The sequence below is a fragment of the Alexandromys fortis genome, unplaced genomic scaffold (genome assembly GCF_014885135.2).
Source record: "Alexandromys fortis isolate MF-2015 unplaced genomic scaffold, M_Fortis_MF-2015_v1.1 scaffold_2_1_26212458, whole genome shotgun sequence".
Classification (NCBI taxonomy): domain Eukaryota; kingdom Metazoa; phylum Chordata; class Mammalia; order Rodentia; family Cricetidae; genus Alexandromys; species Alexandromys fortis.
This window is the reverse complement of record NW_026067930.1, coordinates 15,599,532-15,616,219: the sequence shown is the minus strand read 5'-3', so window position 1 is coordinate 15,616,219 and position 16,688 is coordinate 15,599,532. Positions and strand designations below refer to the sequence as shown.

The 16,688-nt window shown below is 45.1% G+C and overlaps 1 protein-coding gene across 1 annotated transcript in view; it reads left to right on the top strand.

Moving 5' to 3' along the window:
• Fer1l6 (fer-1 like family member 6) overlaps positions 1 to 16,221 on the top strand; it is a 136,820-nt gene extending 120,599 nt beyond the window's left edge. The window contains exons 37-43 of the mRNA XM_050145363.1: positions 1,024 to 1,166; positions 1,994 to 2,082; positions 2,479 to 2,577; positions 4,946 to 5,187; positions 6,521 to 6,684; positions 13,501 to 13,601; positions 15,617 to 16,221. Of these exons, the coding sequence (XP_050001320.1) occupies positions 1,024 to 1,166; positions 1,994 to 2,082; positions 2,479 to 2,577; positions 4,946 to 5,187; positions 6,521 to 6,684; positions 13,501 to 13,601; positions 15,617 to 15,803 (1,025 nt within the window). The 3' untranslated portion in view covers positions 15,804 to 16,221. The remainder of the gene's footprint in view (positions 1 to 1,023; positions 1,167 to 1,993; positions 2,083 to 2,478; positions 2,578 to 4,945; positions 5,188 to 6,520; positions 6,685 to 13,500; positions 13,602 to 15,616) is intronic.
• Positions 16,222 to 16,688: the final 467 nt, after the last annotated feature.

The following is a 16,688-nucleotide window of genomic DNA, read 5'->3' as shown; positions in this document are numbered from 1 at the left end:
GGCGTCCACCAATTTTATTTCTTTTTACTTCATTATTTTGGACCCAAGAACACACTGCAGGTTCTTGCTTGTGGAGTTATTGCTGTTTAGACAGTGTTATTGGCGGCATACTGATGTGGATTTCTGCTGAAAAAAATTTCTTCACATTATACTCTTGCAGTGATGTAATTATTTGGTCAAAAGTTTACATTTGATTAAACAATGATTGAATAGTTACAGTTTTCCCACTAAAAATCTGAAATTATGTTCATAAGGTCAGTTCCTGAGGGATTAAACTTTAAGACAAAGATTTTATTCATCGATTGTCTAACTCTGTCAGCTCTTACCAATGTAATTATTGCCACCAGGCAATTGTGTCTGTGGTCCCTTTCTATGAAGTCAGGTTTAATTATCTTGTATCCAATTTCTACCATAATGAACTTTGTCAAAAGCCTTTGTTCTTTCAATAACTTTGTCTTGCTTTGTGATATTCTTTTCACCAGTGTGTTTATCCTTTAAATCATGAATCACCTCCTTTGGTGGAATGAAGCACAGGTGTTTATAGTTGGGAGATCCCAGGGAAAGTGAAGACATCCACAAACACAGCTTGTACCCCCATTTTATTTAAGGCCACCCTGATTTCTAGGCCTTCTTACCATGATGTTATCAAGCATACCCTTTTTAGTGTCTGGTTTCTATCTTTTCTGGCCTGGGAGATCTCCAGGGATGTGTGTGTGTGTGTGTGTGTGTGTGTGTGTGTGTGTGTGTGTGTGTGTGTGTATGTGTCCCGAATCCCCACTCCAGGGTGTTATTGCTGTCTCTGTCTTCTGTCCATTGACTCATCTCAGGTCTCTGTCCTTGTTCAGTCTTTCTCTTTCATACTATGCTGACTCCAGCTCTTCCTGTTTTCCATTTTCTTTGTTCCTATCCCCTAGTATCTCCAGGATAGATTGTTACAGGAAGAACCGAGAAAGCTTCCACAGCCCTCACTCTTTGGAGGAATGGCATCTAACAAGCCTCTTTCCTTGTCTTTGCTCCCTGCAGAGGAGATGGTGGAGTCTTATGAACACTTGGCCCTCAAGGTGTTGCACTCTTGGGAGGACATCCCTGAGGTTGGGTGTAAACTGGTTCCTGAGCACATAGAAACACGACCATTGTACCACAAGGATAAGCCGGGACTGGAGCAGGTAGTTTTCCCAGCTTTATGAAGGCCAGAGCTTAAGGGAGTTTGAGTTGGTGACACTTCCTCAGTAGGCAAATCGATCAAAGTCACAGTGAAAAGCAGAGAAAGGTTTATTAAATGTGCCTACATTGGGAAGGTGATAAAAGGGATCCATTGAACTCCCAAATCTGTCTTAAGGAGCCTGGCATGATATTTAGGTTTAGTAGAGTTCAAGGGGTCTGTAACTTAACTGGGAAGTGCCGCTTTTGTTTTTGTTTTGTTTTCATTTTTATAATTTGAACTATCAAAGTCCTTTGGAAGAACTTGGACATTTGAGAAACTTTGAGACTTAACTGATGGGCAAGAGTTGAAGACACAGCATGCATGAAGTGCACAGTGCCATGTCCGCTGCAGGGTAGAGGCTCAATAAAGGTGTTCTTGCCTTTCCTTGGCTCTTAACTTATGCACTAGTAAATTGTTAATAAAAGATATGTTATCCCAGGCATGGTAGTACATGCCTTTAATTCCAGACTTTGGAAGGTTGAAGAGCTGTATCAGGAGTTCAAGGCCAGCTTTAAGTACATAGTATGTTCATGGTCAGCCTAGGCTATAAGAGGGTCTAGCTCAAAGAAGGAAGTGAGGGAGGAAGAATCGAAACAAGGAAGGAAGGAGAGAGAGAGAGAGAGAGAGAGAGATGCCTCTATTGTTGTTAACAAATAGGCCACATGTATCAAAGACACCAAATCATGTCTAACATCCATTTCTTTGAAAGGCTGTTTGAAAACAATGAATGGTCGGTTTTCATGTCTTGCCCTCTCTCAAAGCTAAAGGAAATCTTCTTTTGTTGACAAGGGCCGTCTACAGATGTGGGTAGACATATTTCCCAAAGATACGCCTCAGCTTGGACCTCCCGTTGACATTTCACCAAGGAAACCCAAAGGGTAAGTCTGCCCATTCCGAGGGGAGGAGACCATGGTCCTGGAATAAAAGATGACAGGGTTTGAGATGGGAGATGATAGGCTAGCTAGCATTCACACCTCGCTCTCCACCTGGCCGCTGACAGTGGTGCATGGGTTGTCGTGATGGAGGTGGGTAAAGCGGAGGCTTCTGCATTTCAAGCTTTTCATCTGGATGATGCTGGCCCATAGAAGGAGAAGCTACCCTGCCCTGCCCATGTCCTGGTGAATCTGAGATCTCCAGTGGAGCTACATGGTTCTGACAGACCAGCCTCCAGTGCTGATGCTAATGGACTTGACAAACTCAAGGCTTCCAGAAACCAAATGCTTTTTGGCTCTGTTTCAAGGTCGTTTACCTAACGCTGTGTTTCTTCACCCCAGATATGAGCTGAGGGTGACCATCTGGAATACTGAAGATGTCATCTTAGAAGACGAGAATATCTTCACGGGTCAAAAGTCAAGTGATATTTATGTCAAAGGGTAAGGTCCCCCACAAGTTCCATCCTTCCTCTCTCCATCTCCCCCTCTTCAATCTCTGGCCAGTCTGTGCCTCACCTCGTGGGTTGCACAGAAGAACCTATCCTGTTTCCAGTTAGGTAAGGTCATCTTTCTGTGAGAAAACTTTGTCTCGTTTGTTCATTTTGCTAAGAATTATTTTATGAAGAAACATTTTCAGTGAGTAAATCTTATTGAACTATCTTTCAGTTACATGTTGGATGACTAGTCTTTTAAGTGTCCTGTCTTTCAACTTGAAACAGGCAGGGCAACTTGAGTGTTATAGAGGGATGAGCCGTGTGTTTAGCAGATCATAAAGCTAATGCGAAGGGTGGAATTTAGGCCTTCCCATTTTCTGGCACTATTAACTGAAAATAGATCCTTGCCTAGGACTCTGGGGGGAAGCATTCAATATCTTGCTTATAATTGGGGCCAGCTTCTATTCAGGCCCCAGTCAGGGAGCAGGTGAGGACAGAATCCAATATTAATTGATCACAGCCTCATGGTGACAGTTCTCCGCCGTTCTTGAGCAAGAAGCACCTTGTGCTCTAAATACACTAGGCAGCCAAAGCCCGGTGGTTCAAAATTCTCATTTTTTTTTCCAGAATGAGAATAGAGGAATGAATTATGACAAAGAAGGAGTAATTGAAGTAGCAGAATAGTATTTGAAGAACGGAATCCAAATTGTCTGAAATTGCTTTCCAATCACATTCAGGAAAGATTAATGTGTTCTGTAGAGTGGTATTTTTATCGTTGCTCACAATATGGAAGAGTTCAGAAACTTCCAAGTCCTGGCCACTAAGATGTATAGAAAGGTGTTTGTGTTTGTTCTCCTCTCCCTCATCTCTCATCTGCCTGGGCCTGGCTCCTTCCCCAGCACGGCACAAACACAGGCCTCCCATTGCTAATTCCAATGGTTCACCTGGATTTGTTTTTTTTAAATTAGTCTTTCTCTTCTTGTACTCTAGGGAGCTCCTGGTATAGCTGCCTCTCCTCCTGCAGGCTCGCTCTCTCTCTCTCTCTCTCTCTCTCTCTCTCTCTCTCTCTCTCTCTCTCTCTCTCTCTTTCTGTCTCTCCCCACCACGCAGCAGTATATTCTTCCTGTTTCCTCCTACGTTGGCCTTTCGCTTCTCAGGGTTTGGAAGCTCAGGGTCCTTCCATCCAGCTGTTCATAGTTCAAGGCATTTTCTCATCCCACTGTTTTATCTCGCTGTCATTTTCTTGCGTCTTTCGCTAACTAAGTGTGTCCAAACCCAAATGGTACCGCTCCCCTGTGAAGAGAAGGGTTTTCATCATCCCTGGGGGGAGGGGCGGAGAAGGGGTGCAGGTGGTTTGGGACCTGAAGAAATGGCTCAGCATTAAGAGCACATACTGCTCTTCCAGAGGACCTGAGTTCAGTTCCCACTGCCCACATCTGGCAGCCCAGAGGAACCTGTAACTTCAGCTGCAGGGAATTCAACACCCTGCTGGCCTCCTTGGACACTGGCACACACTTGTGCTTACCCACACACAGACACACACACACATACACATAGTGAAAAATGATGAACATAAATCTTTTGGGAAAAAAAAGAAAACAGGTTGTTTGAATTCTCAATTAGTTTGAATAAAAAGCACTTGTGTTCTGAGTTAGTTAACCATGGATGAAGGACGAGGGGATACTACATATAGTTTGAATTATTCTTAGCATGGAAAAAAAGCAATGGATAATACTGAGAAGAAAGATCATCACAGATCATCTGAGTCCCCAAGGTCCTTAAGAGGTGTGTTATGTAATTCCCCAGCCCTGTGAACCAGAAGCCCCAATCAGCTTCAACGTTTACAGACAGTGTAAGACAAGACCTGTGGCCACATGGGAGTGGGTGCAGACAGAATTTGGAAGCTGAATGGCTGTGAGCAGCCCATCTACTCCCTGATATACACTCCTATCCCTGTGCACAGTGACTCAAACCCACTGCACGGTCAGGACCCAGAGCCAGGGAGGAGGGGCATCCGAGTCCCAGCCAGGACAGGAGGTCTAACCACCCAGTTTTAGAGGCTTCATTGTAATCTTGTTCCGAAACTCTGGAGTGGAGACGGACGTCCTTACAAAGAGGACTCCTGGCACGACAGGGGCTCCAGTCGCACGTCCACGTCCTATTTCCCATATTAATTGCGCGGAGCGTCTGATCTATAAACTATCAAAGACACTTACGCAGCCTGCTTTGGAATGTCTTCCTTTTGACCCCAGTTTTTCTCTTTCATATCAGAATGGAAACTCCGGTCTAACCCAGCTACCTATGACGGGAGGCTGCGGCGCAGGCTGGCTGCTCCGCTCTTGATCCCGAGTAACGCACTCCTTCTCTTTCTGCAGGTGGATCAAGGGTTTGGAGGACGACAAGCAGGAGACAGATGTGCACTACAATTCCCTGACTGGAGAAGGGAACTTCAACTGGCGGTTCCTGTTTCCCTTCCAGTATCTTCCAGCTGAAAAGCAGATGGTCATCACCAAGCGGGAGAACATCTTCTCCCTGGAGAAGATGGAGTGTAAGACTCCTGCCGTGCTGATGCTTCAGGTCTGGGACTTTGAAAGACTCTCCTCGGATGACTTCCTGGGTAAGCCCGTGGCCTTCTCAAGCACACATTAATGCTAAGAATGTCGCCCTAGCTTTTGGAGGGCTGAGTGTGACTTTGTTATGAGCACAATAATTTTAGTGCTATCTGTGATTACAATATATATATATATATATATATATATATATATATATATATATGTATATCAGCAGTCCAACCAGCCATTACTAGGGAACTGGCAAAATTATAGTCTGTGCTTATGAAAGGTGCCTAACACATTCAGGCAAGTTGGTCTCTATATAACACTAACAAACAGTGAAACTTTTGAGTTCATTACTGATGGGTTATGACCAACCAGAGGGGCCTGGGAGATGGCTCAGCAGTCAAGGGCGCATGCTGCACTTGCAGAGGACCCTGGGTTTGGTTCCCAGCACCCACATCAGGAGGCTCACAACCACCTGAAACGCCAGTTCCAGGGGACTGGGTGCCCTGCACAGACACCTGCACGACTGTGGTACACATCCATATGTTCAAGTCCGTACATAAACATGTCAAATAAAGTAATAGAATAAATCTTTAAGAAAAAGAGCCTACTACAGGTCCTCATACATGGGGACACTCAGTGAACAACGCTGCCACCATGAAAACGCTGAAACCATCTGTGATTTGGAAAGTTGGAGATGCACTAAGCAAAACAGAATGTGGGAGGAAAATCTTATTTCTTTAAGATGCACATTTATATGTGCAGGAGGCTCGGGCAGGCTAGGGCTAGGCACTACTCTATAGAGCCATGGCCAGTTTGGTGATATGATAAAATATATAATATACAAAGCTGATGTACACGCTCTAAAGTTTCACATTTTACAAATGTTACTTTATGATAGGAAAGTCATCAAAGTGAGACACAACTCCTTTATGATACTATCTTACCTTGAAGCAACATTGTAGGGAACTGGGAGGCCCTCTTCTATCCTACAGGGTAGATGCAAAGGCGGAAGAACTTTGACTGTGTGACCTGCAAGATGCTGTATGGAGACTCTTATGGGGGAGATCAGTACTGAAGTACGACAAACCTGGTCAAGCTGGGTCCATAATCCAGTGAACTCCACGTAGAGCCGGGAAGACGCCCCGTAGTCACATCCCTCCAAACTGAAGCCCAAAGCTTCATGTGACACTCTGTTCTGCCGTCTACCCGCTGCCATGATATTCATCTTGGCGGCCACATGTGTCCATCCCATTTATACCTGCTCGTCTAGCTAGCACATCTCTCGTGCAATGTGAGGCTGAGGGGACGGCCGGCAGTGAGCGTAGGAGTCTGTGCTGATCCACAGTGACAGGGAAGCCCTCCGTAACTGTTAGGGCCATCTCTTCGCAGGCTCCCTGGAAATGAATCTCAACAGCTTCCCTCGGGCAGCCAAATCTGCAAAAGCCTGCGATCTGTCCAAGTTTGAAAACGCAAGCGAGGAGAACAAGATCTCCATATTCCAGCAAAAGCGCGTACGCGGCTGGTGGCCTTTTGCGAAAAGCAAAGAGCTCACGGTAAATGACGGCTGTAGGAGGTGGGCTGCTGGTGGTGGGTGATCAGGGGCCCTGAGCTCTCTCAGCGGGCCATTTTGTGAGCTTCCAGTTAAGTGCTTTGACATGACTTTTTAGAGCCCTTGAAGCAAAGATTCTGTCAAGAAGCTAGACTTTCTAAAGCTTTATAAATGCATTAAAAATCCTTTCATATCGCAGCCTACTTGATTTATAAGCTGTCTCCATTGGGCTGATTTTCCCTCTTTTCACCTGAACTCATGCCCCTGGCATTAATTTTTTAAACATTTCTCAAAATTATGCATAAAACCATGGCTAATGCACAAGTCGGGTGTAATTTTCCTCATTCCTTCACCTCCAAATATGGGCCCCAGTTTAACGTCGGCCCATCCTTTTGCAACTTCCAAAAGAGGGGGCATTTTCTCTCTCTTCTGCATGGCCAGTTTATTGGTTCATATTGGCCCACCTATGATTGCAGTCCATGATCTTTTAAAGCTATTGAGCAGGGTGTTTCTATCTTACACTCTTTGAACCCCACCCCCTCATCCCATTGGTTCTTTGTAGGGACAGAGGGCTTGTGGATGAGCGTGGTCAGGTAGGCTGGATCAAGGTACTGAAGCCGGCAGCAGGACTCTCCCCTGCTAGTCTTTCTCTGCTCTACTTTCAGTGGGTGTGAGCAAGGGAGCCCCTGGGAGCTGCTGGCCTGATGCCCTGGTATCTACTCTTTCTGAAGCATCTTCTTCTCTCAAAAAGATGGCCATGGGGCCTGATCTGCAGATCATTTATAGACAATAGTTCTGGTGAACTGACCAAGATAACGGACTTCGGCAATCTGTGATCAAGGCTCTTTATTAAGTTAAGAGCTATTAATTACATGTGTCTTGTTTCTGTTTACTGTGAGGTTTCTTTCTTTCTTTCTTTCTTTCTTTCTTTCTTTCTTTCTTTTTTTTTTTTTTTTTTTTGAGTATGGGTCATCTAGCTAGTCTATCTGCTATTCATTTTATCTCAGTAGTTACAAGAAGTGTCCTCCTGACAGGGCTTCCCTAGGGGTATCCCTGGTTGTTGAATAGGAAGCTGATACTGGTCTCAAGGAGCTTGCTGTCCCTTGGGAAGACAAACTAGAAAAGCAGCCTCTAGCTTCCTGCTGACACGGTGGAGCATGGTCTGTCTGTCACAATGACAAGTATTGCTAACAACAGTCGGCTGTACCTGACAGCTTGTGAAGGGCTGAAAATACACACCAACCGTGCGGGGGATCACATGTTACCGTGGAAGCCTGAGTCCCCGCCTCTGCTCTCTGACCTCTGTGTCACTGCCCCTGCAGAGACCAGCGCCAAATGGTCGCGTTTAGTCAAGGGTACCAGCTCCAGCTAGTCACAGAGCTAGCCTGCTTCCTCTTTTCCCAAGCCAGCGTGCTTCAACCACAAAGAACTCAATAAATGGAGCCTGAATATTTAAAGGATAAAGCCTACTGGCTTTTCAAAGGCATTTGTATATATTTCAAAGAGAAGAGTTAGTACTTATAATTATAGCTCTTCTAAAGTAAATGCTCTAAGAAAAAGAAAGAGAGGAGAATCCTTTTGACAGGTTTATCTCGTTTGTTTGCTGTTGACAGGACTCTATATGGTCCAGGTGGGCCTCGAACTCGTGACCCTTCAGGTCTATGGTTCTATGCCTGGTCTTTTCCCCTTGTCATTAACAGAAAGAATTAAGTCTTTTAAAGTCTGTCTTCCCCCTTATGCATCCTAAAGGGAGAATGTGAAGTGACTTCATTCTAAACTCAGGTAAAGGCAAAGCTAAGACACTCAGGCCACCTTCTGTCTCTTGAATGTCAGCCTCCAGGCCTCTAAGGCGCAAGGGCTGAACTAGATGCCCCAGGGGTGTTCTGTGGCACATTCTCGAACGCCAGCTCTTTGTGGTCCTCTCAGGCTTTGATATTATTCGTAGTGCTGGGAAGGACGACTCAACCTGTCCTCCCAGCACTCGGAAAGCTGAGGCAGGAGGACTGCTCCAAATTTGAAACTGGCATAGACTACATTGTAAGTTGCAGACCAGCCTGAGTTACAGAGTGGGGCTCCCCCACTGCACCCCATCTCAAAAGTGTGAATATACATTGTCCACAAACTGTTGGGACTGTTGGGTGGTTTTGTGCCCCGTCTCTGGCAGGGGTGAAGGGATTTGTTTACAGTAGTCTGACACCAGACTAGTCAGCTGCTTGTCGGTAGCCCAAGCTGTATAATTTAGACACTTGGGTTAACACAGCTTCTAGTGTGCTGTGCACCGTCCTCAGAGTCAGTACAAGCTGGCTGCAGGGATCGCTCGAGATATCATCTTCTGCCAGAATTAGCGAACTTCAGACCTATTACCAAAATCATCATCATCACCATCATCATCATCATCATCATCCAAGAAGAGTCTGAGACACCTAGCTAAAGCACACAGGACAGCTTGAGCAGTTGGTTCAATAACGGACACTCTTAGCACAAAAACCTTTTCTGAATTCTGAATCATGATTTAATTCGGATACTCAGAAATGAGATTCCTAGGTTGAGAACATGGGTGTGTACAGTGCGCACACATATATGAATCAGCTACATGGACTTGCTGTGAGAAACAACTTAAGGAGGAAGGATTGATCCTGCCTCCCAGTTTCAGAAGGTTTCAGTCCATCACAGCAGGGAACACAGTGGTGAAAATGTGAGCCAAAAGTTGTTCCCGTCCTGGTGGACCAGAAAGCAGAGGATGAGGCTGATGGACGGTCTGGAGCTTGCCTCCTGAAGCCTCCATATAACCAGCTAGGGAGCAAGCCCTGAAAACATGAATGCACAGAGGGGGTACATTTCAGATTCAAGCCAGAACTCTCCGTGTATAGTTTTTCCTTAAAAGTACTTTACCAATGCGCATTCCATCATGAATATGTTTTGCACATGACTCCTTTAATACCAGTGGGGTTGCCTTTTAATGAGCACTAATAATTAATTATTGATGGGAAAGGTGTGTCTGTTCTGAACGCAGTCTCTTCTGCACTTACCTGATAGCTGATCCCGGCATGTTGAAGTTTGAAGTTTGTAAACAGTAGCCGTGGTACGGAACATCCACACTCTCTCTACAGGGACCTGTCCTCGCCGTTTTTCCCATCCACAGATGTCATGAGGTTAATGGGTAATCTCTCCAAACTGTCTGTGGTTCTTCTCTTTCCTTCCAACCCTGATTTTAAGTTACATCTGGAGGATATTATTAGCTTAAGAGCTCTTTTTGGTGTGCGGCTGAATACTGATGAGAGAGTAGGAAGCAAAGCCCTCTGGGTGCGGAGATAGGCAAGGAGCAGTGTTTATCAGAATGCGCCAGGCACACCTTCCCTGTTGCCTTCCCGAGGCTGGAGTAAACAAGGCTTTTCATAATAGCTGATTATGAATATGAATTACTTCCATGCTGAGGAGAGAATTTATGTGCTCAGCCTTCTTTTTATGATTTCCGGTTACACTCTGGACCTGCTGGACTCACCTACGTGTGCCTGAAGCTGGAGGAGGGTGGAGGGGGTATATTCATACTACGAACATCCTTAGAATTGAGTCTTAGAAAGGACAGGCTGCTCACTCAAGGGCACATTGTTTCAATGCAGATCGCTAGGTTATATCCATTCAACTATCGTCCATGCTGAGCTGTGCTGTTCTATGCTATCTTCAAGCTATCCATCTCCAGTCCATAAACTGGGATCAAATACATATACTAATGCCAGAATGATGGCAAAGACTGTGAAATCTCTTCCTAGCTTTTCAGAAAAGGCACAGTTATTAATTGATATTAAAGATAGCTCGGTGGGTAAGGGTGCTTGCTGCCAAGCCCGAGCAGCTGAGTGCAATTACCAAGACTCTTATGGACTGAAGATGAGGACTGTCTACTGCGAGCTGTTCTCTGACTCTCTCTCTCTCTCTCTCTCTCTCTCTCTCTCTCTCTCTCTCTCTCACACACACACACACACACACACACACACACAATACTAATAACATTTCTGAATACTAGAACATTTAGTGCTGCTTTGGATTGACCCAAAGGTTGATTGAGAGCCCCAAGATCTGAATTCATAATTTGAGTTCAGTCCACCTCGCATCTCTTATTCATTCATGTTTTTATCTGCCTCTCTCTCCCTCCTGCCATGTTGCTCCAAGTTCTCTGTTTTTCTCAGCAAGGAGTCACTTGGACGTACAAACAGTCATGAAGTGAGTGGACGCAGGATGCACATCATAACTGGGACAGAGATTAGCAAGCATCTCCAAACTTTCTTTGTCTGCAGCATGAACACGGAAATGTCGTCTGCTTTTCTGGGTACTTTAAATGGATCATAGGCATATGAAGAACCAATCAGGTTACAGAGCTCTGAGCTGAGCTTATTATTATTAAGCAGTAGAGTATAAAAAGGCTGCTATGGTTTTTCTACCCTCATCCTGAGTGTTCCCTGTTGATTTAGACCCTGTTCCAAGAATTCCAGAACTCAGTAATTGGCTAGCACCTCTCAAGATGACTCTCATTCAAATTAGAGCAACTGGATGAAGTTCTTAGAACATAACACTGCTCAACAGAGCTTGGGCCGCCTATGAAAGAGGCCTGGAAGAAAGCACTGCTTATGTAATGAGATTACTCACTTTGCCATGAATTTTAAGCTGCTTTCTTAGCTTTCTTCCAATCACCTAGTCTTAAGGAGCTCCCCAGAGCCCTAACTCTGCTGTTAGCACATCCTAGATGTTACAGTCAGCTCACTCTAGAGTGGCTGGCAGACGGGGAAATCAAGACTCAAGGAGGCAAGCACCATTAGGTGGGGATCATGAAGAGATTATGGAATGATCCGAGGAGAACATTTTAAACCTTCTAATCCAGTATCTAATAAATGAATGGATAAGTTGCCAGGCAGTTCCTTACCATGGAAGTATCAGGAGTCTTTCTGTCTTGCAAACCAGGATTCAAATTCTAGTTGGATGACTTATTGTATGTACATCCTTGGAAACCTTGTTTGATCTCTGGCTTCGATTTTCCAGCTACAAAAAGAATAGCTACCTTGCTTCATTTTGAGACAGACCCAGAGATAATAGAATACATGAGCCAGAGGCAAGATGTACAACTGCAAGTTGAGCTATTCAGTATATTAGTAAATGCTGATAATTGTATAGAAGAGTGACTAACATATAGAAGCTATATGTTATTATTTCCTCTAGTCTTAGAATGTTTCCGAGTACTTTGCAGGTAGGTCATTGGTTGCCATAATTTCTCAATGGGAATGAGAGACTACACATATTCATGTAGTTAAGAGACATTTCTTTTTTTTTTAAATATTTATTTATTATGTATACAATATTCTGTCTGTGTGTATGCTTGCAGGCCAGAAGAGGGCACCAGACCTCATTCCAGATGGTTGTGAGCCACCATGTGGTTGCTGGGAATTGAACTCAGGACCTTTGGAAGAGCAGGCAGTGCTCTTAACCGCTGAGCCATCTCTCCAGCCCTTAAGAGACATTTCTAAATCACAGGACATGGTGGAGTGGCCTAAGAAACCAACCAAATAGTCGTATAATCTCTAGTCCATATGTGACCCCAAGAGAGAAGCTGTGACAGAGACTACATTTGTTAAAAATGCTTCTACGACACCTGAGTCTCCTGCCAGCTCCACTGCCCCTCCCTGTCACATCACCTCGGACCTCAGTGCACCCGATCTAAGGAGGCAGGAGGAGAGAACAGTCTCTTCCACTAAGAGCAGGAGTTCCAGCAAACCAGAGCCTGGACCGGCGCTGGCTTACAGAGGACCTGCCATGTAGTGAACGCAGAGTTGAACAAGAAAGAACGACTTTATTTTCTGCACCGCAGTTTTCCAGTCCAGGATTTACATCACCGTCAATAACTTTGCCATGGTGTTTGAGAGAATCGCCTGGCATCACAACTTCCAAATCGGAGGGGCTGTTAGCCGTAGAGGAGGGGGTGGTTCTAAAATAGAAGGTTGGTTCTGACACCATTAGCACATGCACACACGCACACATGCGCACACACACACACACACACACACACAATAAATGATGGGTGACAGAGAAGCTGTTCTGAAAATTCAGGGTCACAGCCACCAATATCCTCTTGAGAACGGATGGAAAAGGAAGTAGCTGGCACAAGAGGCCTGCCACTCGAGTCATTAGCTCCCTTTCTGATGACCGCGCAGTTTCTATCATTAGTCTTACTTATTCCCATATTAATGATACCAGAGTGGTCCACGCGGAATATCTGTGTCTATATATCTATGTCTATCTATACACGTGGGACCCTTCCTATACACGAAACTCAGCAGTAGTATCGTTACGGGCCTCTGTGGTGGTGATGGTGTGCACGGCTAATGCAGGTGTGTGCACGCGTGTGCGCAGGTGCATGTGCCCAGGTATGCATGCGTAGAGAGCAGACGTTGACATTGGAGTGTCTTCATCGTCACTTTCTACCTTAGACAAGGTCTTTTCACTCGGCCTGAAACTTGCAGTTTCAGCTAGACTGGCTGTCCTGTGGGATCCTGGGGTCCACTTGTCTCTGGGTCCTCACTACTGGAGTCATGTATGCTGCCGGCTCAGGCGTCTATGTGGGCGGTCAGCATCCGAATTCAAGCCTTCATGCTTTCCCTACTGAGCCCTCTCTCCAGCCCCACCTGCGGATTTTATGATTTCCTTCACAAGACGGTTTCTCCCAGGACCAAAACTCACAGATACTTCTTAAAAGGCTTGCTGGCAATCTCTGATATGATGGCACATTGGGAGAGTCGGTTCTGCCACCACAGGCTGGTGTTTCTGTCTGGTGCAGGGCAAGGTTGAAGCTGAGTTCCACTTGGTCACAGCAGAAGAAGCCGAGAAAAACCCTGTTGGAAAAGCCCGGAAGGAGCCCGAGCCCCTGGCCAAGCCCAAGTGAGTTTGATTGGGCTGTAATGGGAAACCTGGGGCAAGGGCAGGGCCTCTGCAGCCCCGGGGGTTTCTGATGCCCCGGCATCTCCTGTTACCGCACAGAGAACTCAGGAGTCAGGCTCGGGAGGTTAGTGCCATCCAACCTGTGGAGTTTATTGTTTCTCTAATTGAAAAAAAAAAAAAACGCCCTAAAGATCCCAGACTGTTTGCAGAGGGGCAGTAATAGGCACCTGGAATGTGCCTCACCAGCCTTCCTTTCCCTCAATTATGTGTATGGGAATTGCTTAGGGCTTCTCTAACCAAATTGACAGGATTGACTTAACCCTCTCACACTTGATCAGAAACTTTTGCTTCACTGTTATAGCTGTTCAGTTAGGGTTTTTGAGAATAGCACAATATTCCAGATTAACTTGTGCCCATCCATTATCAGCTTGGTCACCACCACACAAGCAGATAATCTACTTAGTTTTGCCGCTTTTCTTTCTTTTTTAATGATGAAAACATTTTCTTTCTGACGCATCATTACTTTAAAAACTAAATGCCCAGAGTCAGAATTTTTAGAAAAATAATGATACTTGATTGCACCTGATTCTTGGTTGCGTACCCATTAAAAACTGAATGTCCAGGAAATAAGTGTATAAAATGACTTTTGGAATTATGCTTGCCCTATCTCTTCCCAGACCCAGGGTGCAGGATCCCCTCTGCACCCATATTCCACCTCTCCTAACATTAGGAACATAACGGGTGTTTAGTTACTCACTACCTCCAACTTGTTTATAGAGGCATCCATTCCAACCTGTGTTTGCTCACAGAGACCATGGCAGCACACACAGGCTCGAGCAAAACTGGGGTCGCAATGCTAAGAGGGGGAAGTGAACACAGGCTCCCATCCCTAACCAAGAAGCCATCTACAACTGATACCTGCTTGCGAAAGAGCAAGTAGTTTTCTCCAGTGGAGCCTCACTGGGTATATAAACCATACTTCAGGGCAGGCCCATGAGTGCAATAGATGGCCAACACAAAACCAACTCAATGGTATTTTTGTAGAATTTTTTTTGTCACGTATTGCTTTGTTTGAACTTTTTTTTTTTTTTTGTCTTACTGGTCTTTTGCTTGTAATATTACAGTTTCCAATTTTGTGTTTTATAAATTTTGTGTCTGTCTGACTTAATGTGCATGCCTTTCTTCTTCCTTTCTTTCTTTCTCTCTTTGTTTTATTCTGGCTCAACTTTATTGTTTATTTTCTAAATAAAGAAAGAAAGGGCATGGGTGGGGAGGCAGGGAGGATCTGGGAGATGCTGGGGAGGAGAACTATCATCATCCTATTTGTATGAGAAACTTTTTTCAATTAAAAAACAAACAAAAACCGGGCGGTGGTGGCACACGCCTTTAATCCCAGCACTTGGGAGGCAGAGGCAGGCGGATCTCTGTGAGTTCAAGACCAGCCTGGTCTACAAGAGCTAGTTCCGGGACAGGCACCAAAGCTACAGAGAAACTCTGTCTCGAAAAACCAAAAAAAAAAAAAAAAAGAAAACAAAAAATACTTTGGAGGGTACAAAAGAAAAATAAGGCATAAGCTCTATCTTCCCGAAGCTTTCCATTTATTTAGGAGACTCATAAAATAGTTATGAGAATATTGAAGACAAATATACTATGCTCAGAAAGAGGGCCAATCAAGGTGAGGCAGGAATTCAGAGTGAGGAGTACTCCTGATGGACTGAGGTGGTTAGGGTAGATTTCATATAGAAGGTGGACTTGAGCTGGTCATAGAGGGACAGAGAGGGGATGAAGGATGTGGCCTTTGGGCTGGGTTCTAATGAGGTTCTGGTTTTATTCAGAGTAACCTTTAACCCCAGGAAGGAGTCATTGTGGACCACTTGGTAAACTGTAGAATGGCCTTTCGTCCCTATTCTTAGACTTCTCCCATGTGTCCTCAGAAAGATAGTATCAGAAGTATTCCTTAGGAGTTTGGGACTCCTGGGTTTTGAACATGACCCCTTCCCTGCTTTCTTCCCTAGCCGCCCAGACACCTCCTTCTCGTGGTTCGTGAGCCCCTTCAAGTGCCTGTACCACCTCATCTGGCGGAACTACAAGAAGTACATCATCATCGCCTTCATTCTGCTCATCCTCATCGTCTTCCTGGTCCTCTTCATCTACACCCTGCCAGGAGCCATCAGCCGGAGGATCGTTGTGGGAGGCTCGTAGGGGCAACGCAGAGCACAAACCTCTTTTCACGAATGTTCTCCTCGGTTTCCTACGCGACCCTCTAAGATCGTGTGCTATGGCAAATGCTAAGGGGACAGACTGAAAGGACCCAGGAACCATCCTGTGTCTCGGAACAAACCAGGTTTTCTCTGGGAAGACTGGACTCCGGCAGTCTCTCTCTGCCCCAGTCCCTGCCATATCCTTCAAACCCCCAAGTCCCAAATCTTGTTATTGCTCATGAGTAACCTGGAACAATCAATGACTCTTTCATCCAGGCCAATCAACAGTGACCTCACATTGACCTCAGTGAAACTTTTCTTCATGTAATAGATTCTATTAAGAAAGGTTAAACTCTGAGTCTAAGATTTTATTAGGAGCATCATATTTCAAATAAAATGTCTTCATAGATAGACCGAAAGTATTTAGCAAATTACTAGCTGTTTAACATGCCCCAAATATCACTTGGCTTCACCTTCACAGTTACAGAACACATTCACTTCAGGCTGTCAAACTGGTTTGACAAAAATGTATATCGATCATCTAAAACATTTCATTGTTGAAATCCCCTCCCCCCCCCACCCCGAGACAAGATGCAGCCGGGTTACCTTTAAAGTCAACCGGATGTGTGCAGTAGCAGGTGTGAGCTATGAGAAGTTCACTTTAATTTGCTCTATGGCAGTTTCCAAACAGAATGCGTATAATTTGTCATAAGATATATGGGCTAAGCCGGGTGGTGGTGGCGCATGCCTTTAATCCCAGCACTCGGGAGGCAGAGTCAGGTAGATCTCCGTGATTTCAAGGCCAGCCTGGTCTACAAGGACCAGGACAGGAACCAAAAACTACGGAGAAACCCTGTCTAAAAAAAAAAAAAAAAAATATATGGGC